Source organism: Enoplosus armatus, chromosome 12 (genome assembly GCF_043641665.1).
Source record: "Enoplosus armatus isolate fEnoArm2 chromosome 12, fEnoArm2.hap1, whole genome shotgun sequence".
NCBI lineage: Eukaryota > Metazoa > Chordata > Actinopteri > Centrarchiformes > Enoplosidae > Enoplosus > Enoplosus armatus.
Window position 1 is genome coordinate 7,742,315 of NC_092191.1, and position 23,413 is coordinate 7,765,727.

Consider the following 23,413-nt stretch of genomic DNA (forward strand, 5'->3'; position numbering starts at 1 on the left):
GTTGGGCCAGGGGCTCTGCAGGCCGACCTCAGAGACAGGAGCGCGAGCCAAACAGAGATCCGACCCACGATGCAGTGGCCACATATGTGGGGCTCGCATGAATACACTTAATGTTTTGGTGGAGATTTTAGTTTACTACATAAATTTTGGATGAAGATGACGAAGTAGACCTCATGAGAACACTCACCAGAAAATCAACAAACAATACAAACAGCACCAAGATTTACAAGACGGCCTCTGACCAAAACTCACCAAATGTGAAATCTGCAATGGAAATACTTTTCTCTTTGTTGTAACCCACCAGCTTTGAAAGTATGTTTAATAGACAGAAGAACATATTTTATCATTTGGTAGTGCAGCTACCCAGTTTTTACATTTGAATTTCAGACCATGCCTCTAATAACCAGTGGATGTTTATCCTTCATATCCTTTTTTTCCATTCCCATACACCACATGGAAGCTATATTACAGAAAAATGCTTCCCCATGATGTTAAGAAGCCCACAGGCATGTATCATAATCACACATCATTTTAAGGATCTACTGGACATTAAGAAATATTTTGACTCATTTCAGTTAAATATGGTCACATACAGGGCGCCCAATTAATGGAATTTTGAAAAAGAAAAGGACAGCGACAGAAGCGTGACATCAAATGTTGCTGCCATCTCATGGTTCTGTGTCAGTGTTGCAGTCTCTCATCTGAATGTGTTGCAAATATTTCAGGCAGACGTTACACACAAAGTTTAAATTCTATGTTCTTATTTCACTTGGCAATGGCACCAATTCCTGACTCATTTATTCCAAGACTGCAAAACATTCAGCGAGATTACAGTGTACGTAGCATTGGGCTCAAGTTGGCCTGTTAATGAAGTAATAACCGCCAGACTGCCAAGAACTGAGCTCAAAACGATCAGTCATCCAGGGCATGGCCGTGTTACCTCACCACCTCTGAGCCTTGATGCGGAGTGACAGTCTCTCTGTCAGCCCAAATACATGCAGACGCCAGAAATCTGCATGTTTAACACTGACTGAATTTGCAGTGTTTTTCATACTCTTATCTTTGTCCAAATGTTGCATAATGATGATAGAAATTGAGTGACTAAGAAAACCTTTGGTCATTTAGTTAATTGTGATCCAGGAAAGGACTGTAATACCTAAAAAACATTACAAATGCCTCCCGTGGGAAATTAGTATCCTTCTGTTTCTGAACTGAGACCAGCCATTTCCACAAAGGTGACCCCATGGCCCACCTTTATAAGGACTTCCATCCTGATGGAAGAGAGATGTTGTGATGTCTAGGCTGAGTAATGACCGTTTCAGTGTTGATACAGTTGGGACCACATTGCCCTGCAGACCCAGGCTGTTTATAACGCAATATCCATTCATTTGACACCATCTGCGCCCCAGAGCAGTGCCAGGGTTGGTGATCTATATGCTTTCTGTTTCCAGAATGCTGCAGGTGTTTGAACATTCAGTCCAGTGAGCACACAACAATCAAACTTGGCTGTATAGAATTACATTTTTATTGATTGTATAAGATGCACTTGATTGTACTTTATTGAGACCACAGGTATGGATTCTATTAGTAGTGCAATTTTATTTTTTATTTTTCTCATGTTCTATAGTATCTTTGATCTGGCAATCAAGATAGTAACACTGTGGAAAACAGAACCCCTTAATGGTACGATTAAAATTACTTGAACATGAAGTAGCTGAAGTAATAAAGCAATTTTTTTTCTCTTGGCAGACCAATTTAACCCCTAAATGATGCTCATGCACCTTAGGGCTTTAAAGGGTTGGTTCACTCAAATGACAAAAATAAAACAAACACATTTTCTTGCTTATGTCTGGTTGTATATGTAGCCCATGCTTTTGAGATATCAGTATCAGCTCCCACCCCAACACAATGGAGGTGAATGGACATCGTTTGTATCGCAGAACACATTAATATCTAATGCATATTTTTTAAATCAATGGCAGCTTGCATTACCAGAAAACAAATGCCCTGATTACATGTTAACAGTTTTCATTGGAACTTCTTTTTGCTGTACAAATAGTCCCTATGAAAACTGTTGACATAATGTTTTGTAATTTGAGAGAACCGACATTTTATTTGATTTGTATATAAAAAACATACAACAAATCCATCTATTTTCTGTCCCATATGTTTTAAGTCATGTATAGATTTTAGTTTAAAGAATCATGGAGGCATTTTAAACTCGTTTTAGCCTAAAGAATATGTATTATGTTAATCGGAAGTAGCTTAATTCAGGTAATATCTGGTTTAGTTGAGCTCTTTTTTTGTTAAAGTTGCCTAAAAACAAGAGATAAATGCAAGAAGCAAACGCCACCATCAGTAACGTTTATGTTTGGCACGTCTTCAAGTTTAAATCAACTAATGTGGTCCTCCGGCGCCCCCTATCGTTTATTATGGTTTCAGGTTTGAACCAATCAGAATGACGTTTGCTGACAGAGTCTCAAAGCACAGGAAACCCTCCCTGCCCCTGATTGGCCATTTCCCGTCTTGCAGCGCACTACATGGGGGTCTTGCCAGGGAACGAGGAGGGAGGGGATATTTTAATGGCCGTCAGTAGCACTACAGAATGCAAAAAGTCCGGATTATCCTCTATATTTAGACTATAGTAGCTACGGGTGCGTTTTGGTCGCTTTTATTTGGTAACGATCATTGATCTGGGGACATATTGGTGTTAGAGATGTGTTTCTAGTGTTGTTTTTGCTGCGCTGAACAGACTTTACCCGCTTGATTTGTGCGCGAGTGGGAAATCAGGCCTAGCCGGCTGGCTAAAAAACAAGCGGACGTTTAGCTAGTCACAGGAGTTGAAAGGTAACAGTGTGTGCTGCTATTCTTTTGTACTCACGATGATGTTTAACCATTGATCTCTGTATTCAAATGTATTTGTTTAGTGACTTAATCATATTTAAAACACGACATTTCCCACATTTGATCCCGCCAGATGGGAAATGTAAACAGGAGCCTAACGTTAGCATAATTTAGCAGTGTTGAAGCTAACGGTTAATGGCTAACTTTATAGTAACTTTGCAAGCAGGAGCAGGCCTAGCTAGGGTTAATAGACGTATGTAAGTTAACTGTCCTGTCAGTGTGACGTTAGGTCATGTAGTTAAGTCCAAGTTTTACTGAAGTTCAGCCTTATCGCTCAGGTTTCCTATCGTATTGCTCATATACGACCGATAATGTTATTTGAATGCTTTTCTGCTTGAGCTAGCAAGCTAAGTTAGCCATGCTAACTTGGTGTGCTATCAACCAATAGTTGACACATGACTTATGAGCTAACGCCAAGTAAATTAACCCAACCTTGCTGGTGTGATCGTTGTGAGGTCACATGTCGTCTATTATCTTGTTCTAAAATGTGGTACAATGCTGCGTCACGAGCGTTACATATAACGTTACCCGTCAGACACACATTAGTTGAGCCGTGCGTTTCCTGACGTTTGTACAATTTATTTGACGTTTGAATGTTCTCTGCCTCTTTTCACAGGGAATATGTAACATAAAGAAACCGACATGACATCCAGATTTGGTAAAACGTACAACCGCAAGGGAGGGGAGGCTAATTCTAAATTTGAAGAAGTCTTCTCCAATAAAAAGCCCACACTGACCACCAAATGGGGGGAGACCACCTACAAGGCTCAGCTGGGGGCCAAAAGGCCCCTGCTAAAACCTGATGTTTCTGAGCTTCCGAAGAGGCCCCGGCTTGAGGTCAGTGACAGTGAAGAAGACCCATTTGGGTTTGACAGTGATGACGAATCCAAGACTGTAACCTCTCACAGCGTGTCCCAGTCAAAAGTCAATGAAGAGGTTGTGACAAAGATGACCTCAGTGCAGGGCGGGGGGACAGCCACTGTTGTGACTTCTGCACAGGGCTCTGCAAGCTCAACAACCAAGTTCACAAGTAAGTAATTAATATTATCTATACCTTATAACAGTAAATGTACTATCTGTAGCTGTCTTTTATCTGTTTAATTGATATTGCCTACTAGCCATTTGTCACAATGTCAGCTGCTTAATGTGACCATCTCTAATTTTCTGCTCTGTTCATAGGCAAGCAAACATCTGAAGTGAAGGTTGTTAAAAATAACCAGCCCTGGTACAAAAGTACATCAGATAGCAACCAAAAACCCTCATGCACAACCTCTTTGTCAAACACAGCCCCCTCTGGTCATCATAACTTCTCAGCGTCTCAGAGGCCTATCTCATACTCTCCCAATATAGACACCTCCCTTAATCTGTCCACTAATGCCCCTGGTGGTAGCAGAGACTTCCAAACCTCTTCCTCTTATGATGGACTGCCATCAGAAGAGATGAAAAGTGCTGAGCTGGAGCTTCCCACAGAACCTCCACCACCACCACCAGTGGACAACATTCCCCCTTCCCCATTTACCCTAAGGGCCTCAAACTGCAAGAAATACCAGCGGCCCAACAGGCCTGACAAAATGTCCTCTGAACCTGCTGAGAACAACACCAACAAGCCCACTGAAACAGCGAGTGCCCAAGATAAACCCAACAGTGTCCTTTCTGCTAGTGCAAGTAGTACTGCTGCCAATGCTAAAACAGCAGCCAAGCCTGTAGGCAGGGGAGGCGGGAGGGTACGGGACTACACGGTTCTGCACCCTTCCTGTCTGTCAGTGTGCAACGTCACCATCCAGGACTCAATAGAGCGGAGCATTGATGAACTGGTCACCCCAGCTGCCCCTGCTGACCTTGGAGAAGCAGGCCAGATGAAGAAGAAGTCAGACGCTCCCCCACCCAAACCTACCAGGTAAGTCTTTTCTATTTCTGTGTTAACAGACATTTAATAAAAAGTCTTCACAATCCTTTTATCAAAGTCAGTCACTCTTTCTTTCTTAATTGTTGAGAAGTGGTTCCTAGATGTTTATAACCGATACCCCCAGCCAATATGGATATTACACAGAGTGACGGCTGTTCTACGACCTACGCTTAGGTTTTCATACAGGCTTCCAAAATCTGCACGTAAGACCACCCTAGTCTGGAAGCCGAGTTACGTTCCCAGAGTATCTCTTCTTTGCAGGCCTTTATAGTTGACTATGCGCCAACAGCCGGATATCAACTGAAATATCTGTGTGCAATAGGTGTTTGGAGATTGGTAGTACTCCAGCAAGATCCTGAAAGAACAGATCAATACTGGAGGAGGTCCACTCTGACGGTCTGAGGACACTGGCCTGGTTTTATAACGGGCTGCCTCGAAACCCTAAACCCTAAAGATTAATTTGGGAAATCCCACCGTGTGCCCCAAGCATTCTAATTAAAGCCAAATTATTATCTACTGTTGGCATATCTCAAGGAGAGTAGTCTTCTTACCTGAGGGAGGCTACTTAGACGATCTCAGACAGGAGCAACACAGGACTTTGGTTGGAATGTACAAAATACAACCCAGTTTTATTGAAGTTTTATAAAAAAAAAAAAAAAAAATAGTTACAAGATTTATAAAAAGAAGTAAATACAAAATTAAAGTGAACAAAAAGCAAATAGGCAAAAAACAAAACAAAACTCAAAAAAGCCAAATAATTCCAAACTACAAAAAAAGACAAAGACCAAAAAAGCCCCCACGAAAGACTACAAGCCTTGTTTGGCTCTTCCTTATAACCCTTGCCCCCCTGCTGTCGGGGTGTCAAAGATCCATAAAAGGTCAACCTCTGAACATCATCTTAGCTATTGGATAACAATATGTGAGGTCACAAAGCACAGTCGTTAGACTTAACTTTTGCAAACTTTCTGCTAACCCACATGACCTGTGAGCACAATGGAACAAACTGGAGCAACAGAACGTATGTCGTATTTCACTGCAGGCATAGGGTATCCGTCAGGTGCAGAAACCACAGGCTTATTGTTGAACCACAAACTGCTTTACCTGGAAGTTTTAAAGGTGCAAATTCTGTCCCCGTATTTGGGAAACATGTCACTTAAAGTTAATATTTGAGTGACAAGATCTCCATGTCAGTTTACTTGAACTTAATTTGAACCGTTACTTGGAAGAGAGAGGGCGGGGGAGGGTATGACTCGGGCACATCACAGGTGGAAACCATAACAGTTGGGATTGGTGATGTGGACAAAAAACATAATCACAACATTTTCTTACAGTTTCACAAAATTGATATTAGTGATATTTATAAGCTTTCATAAATTATGAACAAATGTGCGAGTAATTCAGAATTTTGCATGCGTGAAGTAGTCCAATTTTTTAATACTGTGCATATACAATATAATGAGTCAGCCACAAGTCATGAACACAACTTTTGTACTGTACTTCATTGTGTGCTTGTGTGCTTATCCACACACACACACACTATAAGAGGGTGGCTTTATAAGAGTGTAGCTTTGAACACCCTGTCTTCAACCCCACTAGATCCACCATTAAGACTGAATAGTATGAAATATAATTTGTTCAAATGCTGAGGAGTAAATGCACACTGTATTATTGGTATAGGCCTTTTAATATAGATGTCTGAAGGGAAACAATCTGTTAAGCTTATATAATCAGATATGGCATTGTCATACAGTCTGCAGTTACAAAATGGAGTCAAACTGGAAGAGGTAGTAGAATAAGTAATTATACAAGTAGTATAATTACTTGCAGTGCTACAAGGCTGTTATTCTTAAGGCATGTAAAGTATTTGAATGTGTTTGAGGTCTGTACACTTTTTCTGCTGCTTCTTGTCAGGTTGAGTAATTATAAAGCTGTCATAGGAAAGGAGTAGACTTATTTCCAGACTGAATAAGGTACAGCAGGCTAAGCAAATTAGTCAAGGCTTTGAATCGTTAGATGAATGTTGAGTCCTATGACTGAGAACAAAGTCTAAAATAAAATTGCAGAGAATAGCACTAAGGCGTACCGTAACATCCAGTGCCACATCACCCACCCTGACTGAAGTAACTTGAATGATAGTAAGTAGAAGGTCAGCTCTTTGGCGACACTGCCATTAGTGTATGTAGTATTTGGGATCCATTATGTTTTAGTGGTTTCTAAACAGCAACATTGTGTGTCTTCTCTGTTAACATTTTGATGCCTACTTCTGAATCCTGTTTTCTTTTATTTGTTTTGCTTGTCCTGCTCCAGTTTCCCCATCTCAGTAAAAAACAACAGCAATACCAACAAACAAAAAAACAATTCCTCTCACTGTATCTTCACAGGTTCAGACCCACCCAGACAAAGGCCAAGAAGACCAAGACTGAGACCAAGCTTGAGTTTTTCGGCTTTGAGGACAAAGAGGACGCAGGGGGCGAGGAGGGTCCAGAAGGGGGCATGGCAGGCAAGAGTAGTTACAAGATCAAGTACTTTGGCTTCGACGACCTGAGCGAGAGTGACAGCGATGATGAGAGCTCTCAGGCCAAAGAGAAGAAAGCCAAGAAGGCGGCCGCAGCCTTAGCTGCTCTGAGCTCCAGTGTGGACAGCCCTCATACCAGTGACTCTCAGGACAGTCAGGCCAGCAGCAATACAGGTGAGCTGATCCTTAACGTATAGAGACATGATCATCTGATTACTCTTAATTAACATACGAGTTTACTCCAGAAGCTTCTTTTTATTCATAAGATTTGATTCAGATCTCTCAATATACATCGTATAGACGTCCCCATCAACAAATCAAAAACACACAATTCTAACAACAAAGCAAAAAAAAGACAGGAAAACAAAACAAAATCTACAACAACACATATTTACCCCACATACAAAACAAACAAGCTCAACCCCAGTATCTTCATATATGATCAACTTAAATGAAATACGTGAAATACAAATAAACGTCATATATAACTGTTTGAATACACTTAATCTCTATCGAGTACACCTTTTATTTTTTCCTTCACAACTTGAAACTTTAGATACTGACCACTTTATTATCATGCCCCAGGTGCCATGGTTGTCCATTTATCTTAACGCTCAAAATAACAAGAAAAAAACGCAAACAAGTCTACATTTTTATGTACTCATTGCTTGTAATACTTGTGATTTCAAACAATACATTTCTTTGTAGTGGAGGAGGGTATGTGGATTTCCAGTGTTTTATTAAGTATCAAGCTATTCATTTTACTCTGAAACACACACATTTCCCCCAAAACCTGCTAAACCATATCAGTCCACTCCATTCGCATATTGACGCTCATTTCTCAACATCAACAATCTGGTTTCTCCAACAGATGCTTTTGACTTCTCTGATGACTCCAGTCCTGGCGGCACTGAGGGCCAGAAAGGACGTTCAGGGAAGCCAAGTGACAAATCCAAGGACATTGTCAGTGGACTCAAAAAGATCTTCAGTGGACCCAAAAAAGTATGTGAACAGGCTACAAACTGTCTGTGTGTCTCTCTGCCCACTGTTACGTAATTTTCTTTATCTTTTAAATCCAACATGACCTTCCGCCTGACGAGGGTTGACTTTGGGTTGGACACTGCTTGGCTTTTTAACAGGCGGTTCCTTTAATGTTATTGATGTTTAAATAACATTTACGTAACATAGTACCCAGTGTGTCTAAAAATAGACTGAGAGCATCAGAGAAAAATTGAGCAAGGGGGCGTGAAAGAAGCTAAACTAAAACCTACAATTATTAGGTTGTCATTTTATGTAATGTAATTCTGTGGTTCAGCAGTAATGTGTGCTAGAACTACAGCTGCAGACTTGAGGCTCTGAATGGTAGTGTCCAGAGATTAACTTGTGATGGCAGTATCAGATGAATGGGTTAAATGTTCAGTAGCATGCCATGCACCCTACATGGTCTTCCAGTATGAAGGGGGTTTGAATATTGCCTCTTGGTCAGGCTCATATTTATCTGAATAACTTTGATTTGTGGTATTCTGTGTAATGCCCACATTTGCTCTGCTTATCTAGATCATGTTTTGCAGTTGCTTTGGGTTATTTGTGGTCCATCTTCCTAATGCTGTGTGTTTACTGTTTTCTACATCAACAAAACTCTGTATATTGTCTTTGCGATATATAATCGAGTCGCGCAATGTGTCATTTTCAGGAAATGTTTTGTGCTGCTTGGGGACTGTTGTGCTCCACACTGAGGCTGCTGTTGTCTCAGTCTATCACCATGATTGCAGTATGCAATATTTATGCATTCAGTCATGCTAATTCACAACAATAACTTTAATAAGCTTTGTGCTGGAATGGTTTAAAGAGATTAACATGGAAGTCTTTGTTCGTGTAGTGGTGGCAATGCCTTTGGTGCTTGAAGATTTGTGCAGTGATGACAGTTATCTATCCGTAAATGAATTAATGAATGTACATGAACAATAAGGTCATATCAGGCCAGGTGTTACACTATGTCTCTGTTTACCTAACTAACTAACCACTTCTTAAATTCTTACTGGGTTCCAGTCCCCTGCTAAAGCTGTGTACAACGCTCGCCACTGGAACCAACCTGAGCCTGAAGAGATCCCTGTGCCTCCACTTTCTCGATCCCAAACTGCTCCGGTAAGCTCTATTAGTGGTTGCTGATATTGTAACTGTTAAAAAACACAATAAAGGTGAAAATGGCCGACTGTCAGGGTGTGAAAAGGGTGAATTTGTGATGGTTAAACTTGTCATTTGAAATGTATACATTAATTTTGTGCACAAAGCAGGCAAACAATATTACAGTGTATTATGTAAAGCAAATGTTAATAGCTAGTGCTGTTTGTTTATAGAATTCCTTGTTCCCTACGGTTACCTACGGTCCACAATCGGGATATTGTTGATTGGTCTCTTAGTAGTCAACACTTTAATTTAATTGCTCTAATTATTCTCTTTCTGTTCACATGGAGTTATTTTCCCAGACTAGAGAACCTGGGTTTACTCGTATATTCTTTGTTGAATTCCCCCCATGGAAATAAATGTTTGTTCACAGACAAACTAATCATAGTCTGGCAACTGGGATTTAAAAGTTGTTTTTAACTTTGCTCTACCTCATCTGACATCTGTTAACAACACTTATTAAAGACTTGTGTGCTTAACAGACTATTCAGCTGTGGCAAATCTTGCGGACATGTCATTAAACAGATTTTGTTACTTTGGTATGAGCCCCATTTCTCCGCCTCTTTTGTTCCTCAGGCCATTTTATCGAGCAGCAGCAAGGACAGCAACTCCCATAAAGATGATGGCTTGTTCAAAGCCCCTCCACCTCCGCCCAAAGTCATTAAGTCAGAGACCCTCCCCACGCGACTTAACCAGGATATTGTCACAGCGCTCAAATGCAGGAAGGAGCACAAGGAGGTGAGTCTGTAGAACACTGGAGTTTTTAGATGTCTGCTGAGGAACGGGGGGGAGAGGCACTGTCTTTTGTTTGCATGCTGCTTTGAATTAATCTCTTTTTCATACTTTTACCCATTTGATGCTGGTTATAAAATAAAGGAATAGCATTCATTTGATGCATGCCAAGCTCACTCTTGTTATTTGTACCCCAGCGCGGCAGCAGTGAGGACTGTTGCTGTTAATTTAAACTCCCCTAAAGCTTGTGTCATGTACAGATGGACCTTCTAGCCCCAGATCAGCCTGTTAGCCACAGATCCCCTGAGGTAAAATAGCCTCAGCTAAGCTGTAACTACACAATGGTGTTATCTGAAACCCAGGTCCTCCCTCCTGTGTCATACTGAGTGCACACACAGCATGACTGTTGATACTGGTAAACATACAGAGTCAACTGCTGATCGGGCCCAAACTCCACATGCTGAGCTTTTATTGATGAAGGGTATTAGCACAGTCAGCCATTGCTGGTAATTGAACCAATGGAGCGGGATTTAACAATGAGAGCAATTCTCTCACTGTGTTTGTGTGAGCTGATTGTGACTCTGGACAGATGCACTGCTTCCCAATTAGCTGTAATTAACCCCATTCCCCTTCCACCAGCTGTACACGGTGGTGCAGCATGTGAAGCACTTCAATGACGTGGTGGAGTTCGGAGAGAATCAAGAGTTCACAGATGATTTTGAGTACCTGGAGACGGGGCTGAAGAGCAGTCAGCCACTCAACACAAGATGCCTTAGGTAAGTGGAATAAGACACTTAGTGCTGCCTTTTTTTGTGGCGTTCTACAGAGGAGCACGTAAATGCTCCAAGTCTGCTATGACATGGATTTCTTTTTTTCTAGTGGCATGTTGATGGTACTGGTTTGTTTGAGTACCAAGTACCTCACTAGATTGATTGAATGGTAGAAGCACCCTTCAGCCAACATTTGTTCATGTCATCTATTATTAGCCTTTTTATAAAGCAATTAGAGGAACAGCTGCTTTAGCTGAGCAAAGCTTTGAAATATGTGCAACAATCCTTAATTAAATAAAACAAACCAATAACAATTATTATTCTAACAGAACAGCAGGAGGTAGCGATTCAAAGTGAATATATTTAAAGAGACCACAGAGAATGTAAACTTCTGGTATTCTTGTTGTTTTCATTTCATTTAAACAAATAGTGGGGGTTTTTTTGCCCCGTAGAGACAGTATGTGTACCCATGTTCCACCTTCCCCTCTGTCCTCTTCTGTTTATGTGTCTCACTATTCCACCGCCTGTTGGGGTAATATGCCGACACTGCCGAGATAAAGCGTGTTTTTCTGTAGTCTGATAAAGCAGATAGCTACTCTGTTGTGAAAATGGAATCCACTCAGGAGAGACAACCTTGACTTCAGAAAAAGCTGCAGGGAGTCCAGACTCTGTTTTTAAGATGTTTTTTTTAGTCTTCACACATGCCTAAAGAAGGTGAAAAGATATATAAAAAACAAAACATGTTGCAGATGGAAATTGCCATATTGGTTTCTTTCTTGTTCATCTAAATTTTTAGCACACGACTGATGAATATTTGACCCATTAACATTTCTGTAATCCTTCTCATCTCTCCCTCTCGCTGCTCCAGTATAATCAGCCTGGCCACTCGGTGTGCCATGCCCAGTTTCAGGATGCACCTGCGGGCCAGAGGGAAGGTGGCGCAGGTCTTCAAAATGCTCAGTGATGCTCCACAACACCCGGTCAGTAAAAGTCATTTCTGTCACTTGCTTCTTCTATTTCACTCCCTCAGTCTCCCTCAAAACATTGAGAAAAAAGTAGGGACAAATATGTTCACCACTTTTGAGCAATTACAGCTTTGTCTTAGATAGAAATGTATTCTCATAAGGTTCAGTTCTAAAGTTGAGTTAGGGTGAGTTATGGGGGGACTCTAACAAGGGCAGACATACTCATCTGATCGACAAGTATATATTTATATTTATTTCAGAAACTAATCCATGATGTGTTTGTCAAAACATTTTTAGTTTTTAATGTAGTGTTTTCTATTTGTTTTAAAGTCATTGCTTCAAATATACACTTGAATGTATTGTTCACTTTATATACCATGGCCCAATATTGTTTTTTTTCTGACAAGACATTTCAGTCTGCATTGTTAGTCTGTACTGTCACCTTTTGTTGCATAATTGTCTGTATTTTTAACTGACCTGAAGTAGCCAGCAATAGCACAATGACCTGTATGCTACAGAGCAAAACTGAAATGCTACATTTAATCTGAAGTGAATGTTTGTTTTAATGATCAATTTTAATTGCTAATGTAGAGTGTTTAATTTCAGCAAGCCTGAAGTCATTTAAAAGATTCATTTCTTTTAATTATTACATTCAAGTCAAAGCCTTGAGGTGTTAAGTACAGTTTCAGTCATCCTTGAAGCGTAAACTTTTTCTTAGTGTGCAGCATTTCTAGGGAGAACTTTCCTTGGTTGCACAGACACGTACATAACTAACTTATCAGAATCAAAAATACTTTATTGATCCCTGGGAGGAAATTATACCGTACCGCTTAACTTAGAGAATGCTGTATTGATAGTGGAAAAGTATTCACATGTTTCACACTTCAAACCACCTTGTCTCAACTCTGTATGCCCTACACATCTTTGTAAAAGTCGTTCTCTGTTGTTCTATCAGAACCTTGGTCTGTGCACAGCCTCCCTGATGTACATTCTGAGTCGGGATCGTCTTAACATGGATCTGGACAGGGCCTGTCTGGAGCTTATGATCAAGCTTCTGGAACTGGACCAGGACTACTCGGCCCACCAGGATCAGCTCACTGCGAAGGAGGTGGAAAAGGTCAAGGAGAAAATCAGGAAGCTGTGTGAGACCGTGCACAACAAGCACCTCGACTTGGAGAACATCACGGTGGGTTGTCCTTGAATAATGAAATAAACGTAACAACAAAGCTTCACCTCTGAATGTACCTTTAGTTCAAACAAGTAACTGCCGTCTCTGAGTGTTTTTTAAACGATTATTTAGTTAACGAGCAAAACTTCACAAATTCTTAAGCAGCTTAATTGGAAATGTTTTTAGTAAAAGCCTAATCTGTCAAATTGAGCATAAGATGTCAGTCTAATTTGTTTTAATGCACCTCTCTCTCTTTTACTCTTCACTTGTTCTAAGCTGTGTTAAAGAACTACTTTTACTAAGCACTTGTTTGTGGAAGATTTATTGTGTTATCTTTAAAGACTGGTTCCATGTAGATGTGCTTATCCTACCGATTGTGTTCCTTGAACATCACAGTTTTATTATATGGAAGTTGATGTGAAGAATGACAGCTGTTCCCATAAAGTCACAAAAGGGCATTAGTTACTCGTTATGTTGAAGTGATATTCACATTTGGTGCTTTATATTCCTGATCAGCCATCTTCAATGGACTTGTAATCAACTTGTAATGCAGGCATCAAGGACAATATTATCAAATAAAAATTTCTTGGTGGGGGGGTGCCATGGCAAATGAAGAAATGTATGCAAATTTTGAAGGATACTGTAAGGATTTTACATGTGTTTCTGTTGTAGACGGGCCACCTTGCTATGGAGACATTGCTCTCTCTAACCTCCAAGAGAGCCGGGGATTGGTTCAAAGAAGAACTGCGACTACTGGGAGGTTTGGACCATATTGTAGACAAAGGTATGTGTGTAGGATGCATAGTACATAGGTGCTCATAGGTGGGCGGTTTGCAAGTCTCCATGCTTGTGTATATGTGCAAAGATCTGCTTTCCAAATTCAAGTGTCCCAGCTGTTGTCTTTCATGTAGCTGTCAGGATGTGTAACAGCTATGTGCCTTGTGTGTGTTGTGTTACCACAGTTAAAGAGTGTGTGCAGAACCTGAGCCAAGAGGATGACAAGGAGAACCTCGTAGCGTCTTTATGGGGGGCTGAGAGGTGTCTGAGAGTGCTTGAGAGTGTAAGTACTGCTCAGTCAAATTGAGTTCTCTCTTTCACCAAAGTTATTCAGGAGTGACTCTCAAGAACAAGAGTAGTTCAGTACTGAGAGCTGTGAATTGGATGGAAACTTTTATTGTTACCTGGTGAAAGACTTTCTCTAAAACACTGAATGTCGCTCATCAACTCACATGTCACTGATCAAAAGTCTGAAGCAAACACAGGGGTCTCCCCTCATTTTCTGTTTCTTGACAGCCTGTAAATGTACTCGCCCCTCCTATTGATTTTATTTCTCTTTCATCTTCTGCCAACAGGTGACAGTCCAGAACCCAGAAAACCAGGGTTACTTGATTGCCTACAAAGACTCACAACTCATTGTCTCCTCTGCCAGGTGAGCACCAGATACAGCTCGGAGCTATTATTGACTGGACATGGACACATACTGAGGCTCTGACTATTATAACAGCACTTCATTCAGTTTACATTTTATACTTTTTGCAACGCTGTTGTACCCATCATATTTAAGAGTGTCCTCAGGGGTATTCGGTATGCTTGTTGATGAAAACAGCTTCACTTTATTTAAGCAAAGGAATGTAATAGACAATAACATAACTAGCTCACTTATTAACATTATTGTCTGCATCAGAGCCAATAAGATTTGTAAGCTACGTTATTGGAAATTGGGAATATTTCTGTATTGGTGGAGACACACTAGCAGTCAGGGTCGTGGCATATAAAGTTATTCTCTGTTTATGTCCATCTCTTCCCCCTTTTCACTTTGCTCTTGACTTTCTCTCATCAATATGTTTTTCTTACTTTCATCAGAGCTTTGCGGTACTGTGAGGATATGATCCAGCGGTACAGCAGGGCTTTAAACAACAGCTCTCTGTCATTGTCGGGTGCAGCGCTGCCCCACTGCAGCTTCAGTAACGTGGGCAAGGCGGTGGAGGACTGCATGAGGGCTGTCATAGGAGTGCTGCTCAACCTTACACATGACAATGGTATTCTCATTTACATATTATATTTTTTGCATTTGCTTTTGTTTTCCCTTTGTTTGTGTGTGTTGCTTTTATCTGACTTTTCTGGATATTAAGAGCTTGGCAATAATTCAGTATTATGATGTGATGCATAATAACGAAGCACAGCTCATTGCATCAAACATGGGTTTGATTATTTTATATGTGATACTGGATGCTTTTGCAATAGTGTAATGTATAGTATCAGTACTGAAAAATATTCTTATTAATATAAGATATTCTTCAATCATATCACTCAGTTAGTATACCAATAGATTTCACCATGAAATGTAATATTTGGTGCTCAGCAGAGAATTACATTCACTAGTTTGAGTGTTTAATAATGATGTTACTTTTATCTGCAGAGTGGGGAAGCACTAAGACAGGTGAGCAGGAGCAGCTAACAGTAACTGCTCTGAATTGCGTCCTTCGAGTTCCACGCTACATCCCTCAGGAGCAGCGCTTTGACGTGCGAGTGCTGGTAAGGCGATCTCTAACAAAACAAAACTTGTTCAAAATATCTACAAACACTTGTTGCGCAGTGTATGTGTGTGCCTGTACGGACGTGTGTGTGTGTGTGTCTTATTTGTATATTCTGTTGTGTATACCAGGGTCTGGGTCTACTAATTAACCTTGTGGAGTACAGCTCCAGAAACCGCCACTGTCTGGTAGACATGGAGTACAGCATCGACGACTCCTGTCTGGAAGAGAGCCTGATGCAGCCTGCTGACCCAACACAATCTGACACAGCGACAGCGTCAGCACCGCCGAGCACAGTTGAGACTCAGGGAGACGGGGCTGACAAGCCCAAGTCCTCCGGTGCTTTGGCTGCCCTGGTGAAGGTAGGAGTGCCAGTGCTCATTAATGAATATTTTAGCCGTCATAGTGGGTTTTTGTTTGACGTGGCTACAGGGCAGTTTTCATGATTTCTTTTGAAGTAAGGATGTGAGCAGAAGCAGTTAGTGATGAGCAGTCATGAGGAAAAATCAATGTTTTTACTGTTCAAAGAACTCTTTGTATTGTATGAAGAGGTGGATCAGTGTTTCTCCTATTTTCTCAGGGAGATAGTTGAAACATCTCCCTGGTATATTAATGAATATGAATGATGCTATATTGCTGTATCATCATTTTAAATTTACCCTCTGTGCTATAAAACCTACCACACAACCATAAGCTGTACCCTTCAGTGCATTTAAGTTGATGTGGAAGTCTGAAGTTCCATGCATTTAACAGCTTGGACATGAAGTAGTAATTAAGTGTAAGTCCATGCATACTCATTTGTGGATTAGAATTTCAAAATAAATGTCATTTTATTAAAGTTTTGCTTTATTGTTGATATTACTTTAACCAAACTCGTTGCCCAACTGACTCATTAGTCTTCTGAAAGCCTTAAGGTACCTTTTGAGAATAAATGAGTGATTTACTTACTTTTCACTTTCAACACTTCTAGTCTTGTTCCAGAGTTTTTTGGACACCCAGTTGCCTTCTGACCTTGCCATGAGGAAATACCTTGACTATCCTTAACTACTTTTCCTTCATTCCCTTTGAAATATTAAACATCTGCTGTGTTTGTGTTTGGAGTTTACAGCTGTTTTATTTCTTGCTAAATCTTAGCTCTTCCTGGAGAGGGAGCGCGCTGCCATCCTGGCTGAGGCCAAGACTGACGACCTCATCAGCGAGGCGCCCAAGCCGGCACTGGACCAAAGCGGAGAGTGGAAGGAGACGTCGGGAGAGATCCAGTGGGTGGCAGCCGAACCCAACGACAGCCAAACTGAAAATAAAGAGAGTGAGAAGAAAGAGGAGGAGGATGAAGAGTTGGACCTAAATAAAGGTAAGCGTGTGTGTTTGAAGTTGTGTTTGTGTGCATGTAATAGGAGCTTTTGCTAAAATCATCAACCAACAACTAATACATTCTAATAAAGTTATTTTCATGCGTCAGTGAGAAAAGGATGATTTCACTTTAAAACAGCTTATGTAGTGCATGTTGTTCAGATGGTTGAATCACAAATTCAGAAATGCAATCCTCTGTTCTTTACTTTTTGGCCGTTCCCTTGAATGCGGCCACCAATAAGCTCAGTAGAACAGTTAGGACTTATTGGCACCATTAGTGACTTTCACTGGATGTTTTAGCCTCAGTACAGCCTGTTGGGTAACTGAGCAGTGAAGTACAGCTACACACCAAGTCCTTCTCACCGGGATGTTTCCAGCCAACGTTTGTATCTATTCAGCAGTTCTTACCATGAGAGTCTGAAACCCTCTCTTACAAAACAACGCAGTGTATGTATCTGTAATCTTTTTCTTTCTCCCTTGTGTCTGCTGTAGCTCTGCAGCATGCAGGCAAGCATATGGAGGACAGTATTGTTGCCTCCTACACTGCTCTGCTGCTGGGCTGCCTCTGCCAGGGCAGCCAGGTGAGAATATCAGACACACACACACACACAATTTGACAGGAGATTGTTTTTCCTACTCAAAGATATTCATTTTGTCGCTCACCCACCTTTCTGCCCCTCTCAGATAAATGTGACTACTGTGAGAGAGCATCTACCTAAAGGGGATTTCTCCATCATGACAGAAATGCTGAAGAAGTTCTTGAGCTTCATGAACCTCACTGTGAGTATGACTGTCAAGACAGACCTTCTGTCATCGACGTTGTATGATGATTCTGTCAGCTTTTTAATAAAAGAAACATTAAACGATAGTCTTATACTATAGTGCCAAATCAATTAGATTTTTGTAAACACCATAAAACGTGCAGGCACGTACCTGCAGGCAAAAGTTACAAAAAGCCTTTTAATTGGACCCTTTGAGCATTTCTGTGCAGAGCCTGGATCAAATAAACATTTTTGCTGACCAGTGACTCTGTACACCACATTTCCCTTTAGTTTCACATATAATGTATAATATGCAGTTTTTGGTACTCTTTTTCTGCATCGTCATTCAGCTCCTTTCTGAGAAAATACTAGACTTTGGATGAAAATGGAAGCTTTTATTTCTGTTTATTTCATTACAGCCATTTCAGACATTATGCATTCCTTAATCGCTGCGTTAAAGACCAATAAATGAAAAAGCTCTCTGATTGTTGCTCATTTAGAATATCTCTCAATAGCTTCTTAGCCCTAAAATCACTTGCGCAGCCTCTAGTGGCACTTAGCTTTTATAAAATACTGTGGCAGTAATGTACCATTATAATACAACATGTGATCAATACATTGTTATTAATTAAATATGATTTTTGTGTATCCAAGCAGTATAATTCAAGTAGTGCATGTGAATGGTTATTTAAAGATAATTCAAGCTTTAATGTTAAACTGAACAGTTTCACAGTCGCAGATGTGCATTTTGCAGCAGCTTTGAATGTGACTCATCCCGTCGGAACTGAAGACTGGAGCCATCTGTTTCATAAATATCGCTTTTTCAAGTGAACAGAAGCTCAGACGTCCTCAAAAATCCTCGCTGTTTGTGTCTTAAGACCTCACAAGTACAGTAGTACATGTTACCACCCTCACACTCAATGTTTTTGTTTTTCTCCACACACAGTGTGCAATGGGCACCACAGGACAGAAGTCCATCTCGCGGGTCATCGACTACCTGGAGCACTGTTAACAGACGGCGAACTCTCACTCTGCACATTAAAGGGATCCCAGGCTATTCTGGTGGCCTCTGTCCGACAGGAGCTACAAAGAGTCATTGGAGACTCGGCAGCATTCCCTTGACTTCACCAGATCACCCTGAATTTTCATCGATGAAGGCGTACGCTGATGTGCGTGTAAAAACACACAAATATAAAAGTTTCACTCCCTCTCTGGAGCACAGCCTGAACCAAAGCCCCTGCTAGCTGACAGACATGCAGATCCCTTCACTTCCACTCAACTAACGCCACATTCAGTGTCAGATCGAGATTCATCCTCAGGTAACGGAGAATCAGGCAGAGGCTAAGCTAAAGTTTCAAAAAATACTCGGTGGAATGTCATAGCAGACCTCCCAAAAGGTTTGACGGCAACAGGCGGCTGAAATGGAGCCTCCTGCCCGCTGTCTGGTCTCGATTAGAGACCGCTTAGCTGAAGTGTGAACCTCTAAATCAAATTTTATGGATCATTACATTTTAATCTCTACTCATCCACATCAAAGCCAAGGGTGAAATAATTGATCAGCATGAAAAACAATCATTTTCATGGATGTCAGAATGACATCTCTATGTGTAAACTTGTGTGGAATGCATACACCCATTTACATGTACATGTTTGCAATTGGCCCGAATGTGCAGGGGGAAGAGTATTTTTAAGCTTTTAATTTTTATGTTCTCATTGTGCCCGTTTATTTTGTAAACTGCGAATTAGCGAGTCACGTAGGCGTTCTCTCACATGCTTTTAGATTTTTCTTTTTTCCTTGAGGGCATTTTTTTCACCTAAATTATGAATTAGTTTTAAAGAAATCAGAACTGCGTGACATGCTGACTGTGATGGGATGACCTTTATTTGACAGATCATGGCACATGGAAATGACATGCGATTATGAATTTTGGATTTCCCTCCCTTTTATTATCAATTTGGTCATATTTTAGTTTGTTTAGATTATTTAAATTCCTATTAATTCAACAGTGTGTAATTACAGTATGCATTTAAACTCACAGGTATAACAGATGTGATGAATTGCTAAAAATGTGATGGTTGTGCTTCCTTTTTGAATTTGTAATGAAGTTCATTTTTTAAATTTTATTTAATTTAATGCTTTCTCCTCCTTTGTAAATGCAAAGCCTTTACCTAGTGAGATGCCATTTGTGTCTAAAGTTTCATCATGTTTCATTAGAATATATTCCATGTTAGGCAGCTCAGTGGCTGGACATAGTACATGTAAGTGACAGGTTTTATGGTTTTGGCTTAAACTCATGCAGATTGCATCCGAACCTGCTGCATTTAATACAATCGGAAAAGTCGTTATTATGCTCACGTTATCCGGCTACATCTCCTGATGGCTTCATGTTTCCGTATGTCCAGCCACATGGAGCTTCATGTTTTTACTCGTTGTATCATGCTGTCTCTGCATTGAACAACATGTGTTAAGCTCCCTTTTTATTTATTCTTTTGTGGTGTCATTTTACCTGTAATGATGCACACGAACCTTGGAAACGCATCCGCCTTGTACTGCTCACATGTACTATCACTGATTTGAATGACAGCCATACCTGTATAAGCAGATTAGTTTTATCTGGTTTGTAGGGCTGCAGTGAACATGACTGCAACTGTGTTTACTGTTAATTACTTTGCAAAATTCTGGTCTGAATGGAATTTTAGATTGTAAATACTCCTGTACATAGCGGTTAATGGACATTTAAAATGCTTAGACTACTTTTTTCCCTGAAGCTGATATTTTTATTTTATACAATATTTCTGAGTTGTCATTTGGAAAAACAAAAATGCGCAGGAAGAGGAAAAAAAAATTGTTTGTACCCGTTTCAAGGACATTGTCTTTGGTTACATGTAAATAGTTGTATCTCAAAAAGAAAAAAAAAAGTTGCTACTTTCAGTACACTCCCTATGTGTTTTCTTCCTTGAATTGTTTGAACAACAGGAGTGCTTTTGTTCATTTCCAGACTTGTAAGTTACGCTTTTTTTTTTTATGCATTCAGAGCTACAGGAGGTAAACACTTTACCAAACAGAAGTGATGTTTAGTTTCCTTTTGGTATTCATGCGTGTAGCAGCCGCTGAATGCTTAACTTTGTATTCTAGCTTGTCTCTGTGCCTGTAACCCTACAAGGCTATAAGTGATAGTGGGGGCGTGTGTGTGGTGAGAGATGGTTCTGTGTGTGTGCATGCAACCCCCGTTTCTTTCCTCCCAGACAAACTGGCTGGCATAGAGCGAGAGTCCAAAGCGTGGTCGGTATACTTAACAGCGTTCAGTGGTGACAGTTTGTGGACACGGCCCCTCAGCTTGACTGACTGCTGCATAATGGAAACAAAAGATTCTTGTTGCAGTTCCCAGCCGAGAGTCAAACTTACAAATAGCTCGGGGGAGCTTGGGGAATGTAGTGAAATACTATCTGGCAACGCGGGTTCCATGCAGGCGACAGCTGTGTCAACCGTGATACAACAAGCGGGGACAAATGCAGGCTTAAAACCTGAAGCGTCAGCAATTGACAAGACGGGGTAACAACTTTGGTAAACAGTGCACAAATAACATGTAATTATGTCGTGTCGCACAACATGCAAATACACGATTAGACTGTGGAGGGGATGCAGATTTAAATTCCAAGGAGCATGTAGATGACAGGCACCTCTGCCTTTCATCCGCCGCTGTACATTATACATGACAGTTCTTCAGTTGTAGGACGTCTAAGGAAGAGCGAGCTATTCCCCCTGTGATGATCAGTGGCAAGGAAGTGGATGGGAGTCAACACGAGGAGAAAAAGCACAGCGTTTCCTATAGGTTAACCAGGATAGGATAGGATGTCCTCCACTGAGAGAGAATGAGGAAGAAAAGGATGCGGAGCACAGGGATTAACGTTTCCCACCTGCCAATCAAAAGCCTCCCAGTGAAGCTGCACAGCCTAAGGGGGAGAACTGCAACGTAATTTTGCAGCTTCCCCAGCGTTCATCCTTTCATCTCCCTCTGTCTCTGTCCACATTTTCTTCCGGACTCCACTCATTTGTCTTTTCTCTCCCCTGTGCTCATCATGCTGTTTTACTTTTTCAGAACCTGTTGTCTTCTTGTTTCCTGTGGTGTTGTTTATTGCGAGATCTACTCCCAACAAAAGTGATCTGTTTAACTCTGTGTGACTCCATTTCTTCCAGTTTTGTATCATCCCTGCGTTGTTGTGAATGGAAACATTGCGTGGGAGATTAGTCTACAGGTATAAATATAGTTTTTTTTCTTTTTATTTTCGTCTTCCTGCTGTTCTCTCTGAAGGCAGAATGATACAAAGCCTGAATGCCACTAGATGGTGTGAGTACTCAGCCTCTGACCGCAGCGCCTGAATGGCTGAAGTGAAGTGCACACACCCACACATCATTTTGTGTACTAGCACACACACTCAAGTATCTTCTCATCAGTGGTGTTGCCTACTGATTTCCCCTCAAGCTGTAAGAACTCTGCTGTCTTTGGAGAGATAAACGCCCTCGTCTTGCTGATGCAGTCACGCACACACCAGAGTGGTGCAACATTTATGAAGAGACTCAATAGTTGCTGACCATCAATTCCCTTTATTCAATAAATTTAAATCAAGCTGTCACATGACGGAAACATTTTACCGCCTGTACCAACGCATGAAGAACAGACGGGAACGTGCAGACCCGTTCGTCTCTTAAATCTGAAAAGCTCTTGGTGCTTCTGATGACAGTTATGTGGGTGAAGATTTAAAAAAGAAAAAGACTCCTCCAATCTGGCTTTTGGCTTTCAGAAATTTTATTCATATCGCAGCATTTCTAGCGTGTGTTTACTAGATGTAATACTTCAAGCCCTTCGCCCTTCCTCTATTAGACGATCAACTGGAGCATTTGGCTTGTAAACAATACTGGAAGAAGTATTCAGCTCTGTTAAGTAAAAATAGCAATACCACAATGTAAAAATTATCCCACATTCAAATTTTTACTTCAGAAAATGTACAGAAGTATTGTCAGCAAAATGTAAATAGAAGATAAGGTTGGCAATATATATTTTTTTCATATTGTCAACAAATCCCATAAAAATACCAAAGCCAGCATGTACGCAGCCACTGTGTAGTCTCTTGGATACTTTCAGTTTTTTGCTCTAATGCTGCGTTCAGGTCATGTTGGATGGACGGGAAAGATGGGGAAAAGTTCTCATGTTAAGGACTTGGTAGTGTTCACCTCACCGGACGATGTAGCACTAAATGAGGGTGTAATTACATTGAACGAGGCACTTTGGCTCTCTTTGTTTATGTAAATGCCGCGGCAATCAGCTAGTCTTCCAGGCCCACGCCTGACATACAATACATAACACATTACATGATGAACATTAATGCATTAACATAACATTAACATAATTAATACATTCAAAGCAATCAACGTAAAACATGCATTTAGGTAGAATACTTATTAAAAATCAATATGTAGATTATATGATAGGAATGAGAATTATACAACTCATGAAGTGAAACACGAATCAAGCACACAGTTGTACCTCCGAATGTTCAGTCTGTCATCTGCATGCCAATATATGCCTCTGCATATTCTTTTTAAAGGATTATTTATTTTTTAT

The 23,413-nt window shown here is 40.7% G+C and overlaps 1 protein-coding gene across 1 annotated transcript; it reads left to right on the forward strand.

The window, feature by feature from the left end:
• The first annotated feature begins 2,820 nt into the window (after positions 1-2,820).
• On the forward strand, positions 2,821-19,102 carry wapla (WAPL cohesin release factor a). The gene is made up of 20 exons (XM_070915711.1): positions 2,821-2,847; positions 3,521-3,934; positions 4,084-4,801; positions 7,192-7,499; positions 8,197-8,327; positions 9,375-9,470; positions 10,086-10,247; positions 10,881-11,017; positions 11,880-11,991; positions 12,932-13,162; positions 13,817-13,928; positions 14,107-14,204; positions 14,497-14,573; positions 15,008-15,183; positions 15,564-15,679; positions 15,810-16,040; positions 16,813-17,029; positions 17,521-17,609; positions 17,713-17,808; positions 18,736-19,102. The coding sequence occupies exons 2-20, from the start codon at positions 3,547-3,549 to the stop codon at positions 18,799-18,801; spliced, it is 3,561 nt and encodes a 1,186-aa protein (XP_070771812.1). The 5' UTR covers positions 2,821-2,847; positions 3,521-3,546; the 3' UTR covers positions 18,802-19,102.
• Positions 19,103-23,413: the final 4,311 nt, after the last annotated feature.

What these genes read in the sequence shown, in the direction of transcription:
- wapla (XM_070915711.1), top strand. Translation starts at nt 3,547, where the DNA reads ATGACATCCAGATTTGGTAAAACGTACAACCGCAAGGGAGGGGAGGCT. An exon ending in CTCAACACAAGATGCCTTAG is followed by an intron (nt 11,018 to 11,879) that starts GTAAGTGGAATA and finishes TCGCTGCTCCAG; the next exon opens with TATAATCAGCCTGGCCACTC. An exon ending in GTCTGAGAGTGCTTGAGAGT is followed by an intron (nt 14,205 to 14,496) that starts GTAAGTACTGCT and finishes TTCTGCCAACAG; the next exon opens with GTGACAGTCCAGAACCCAGA.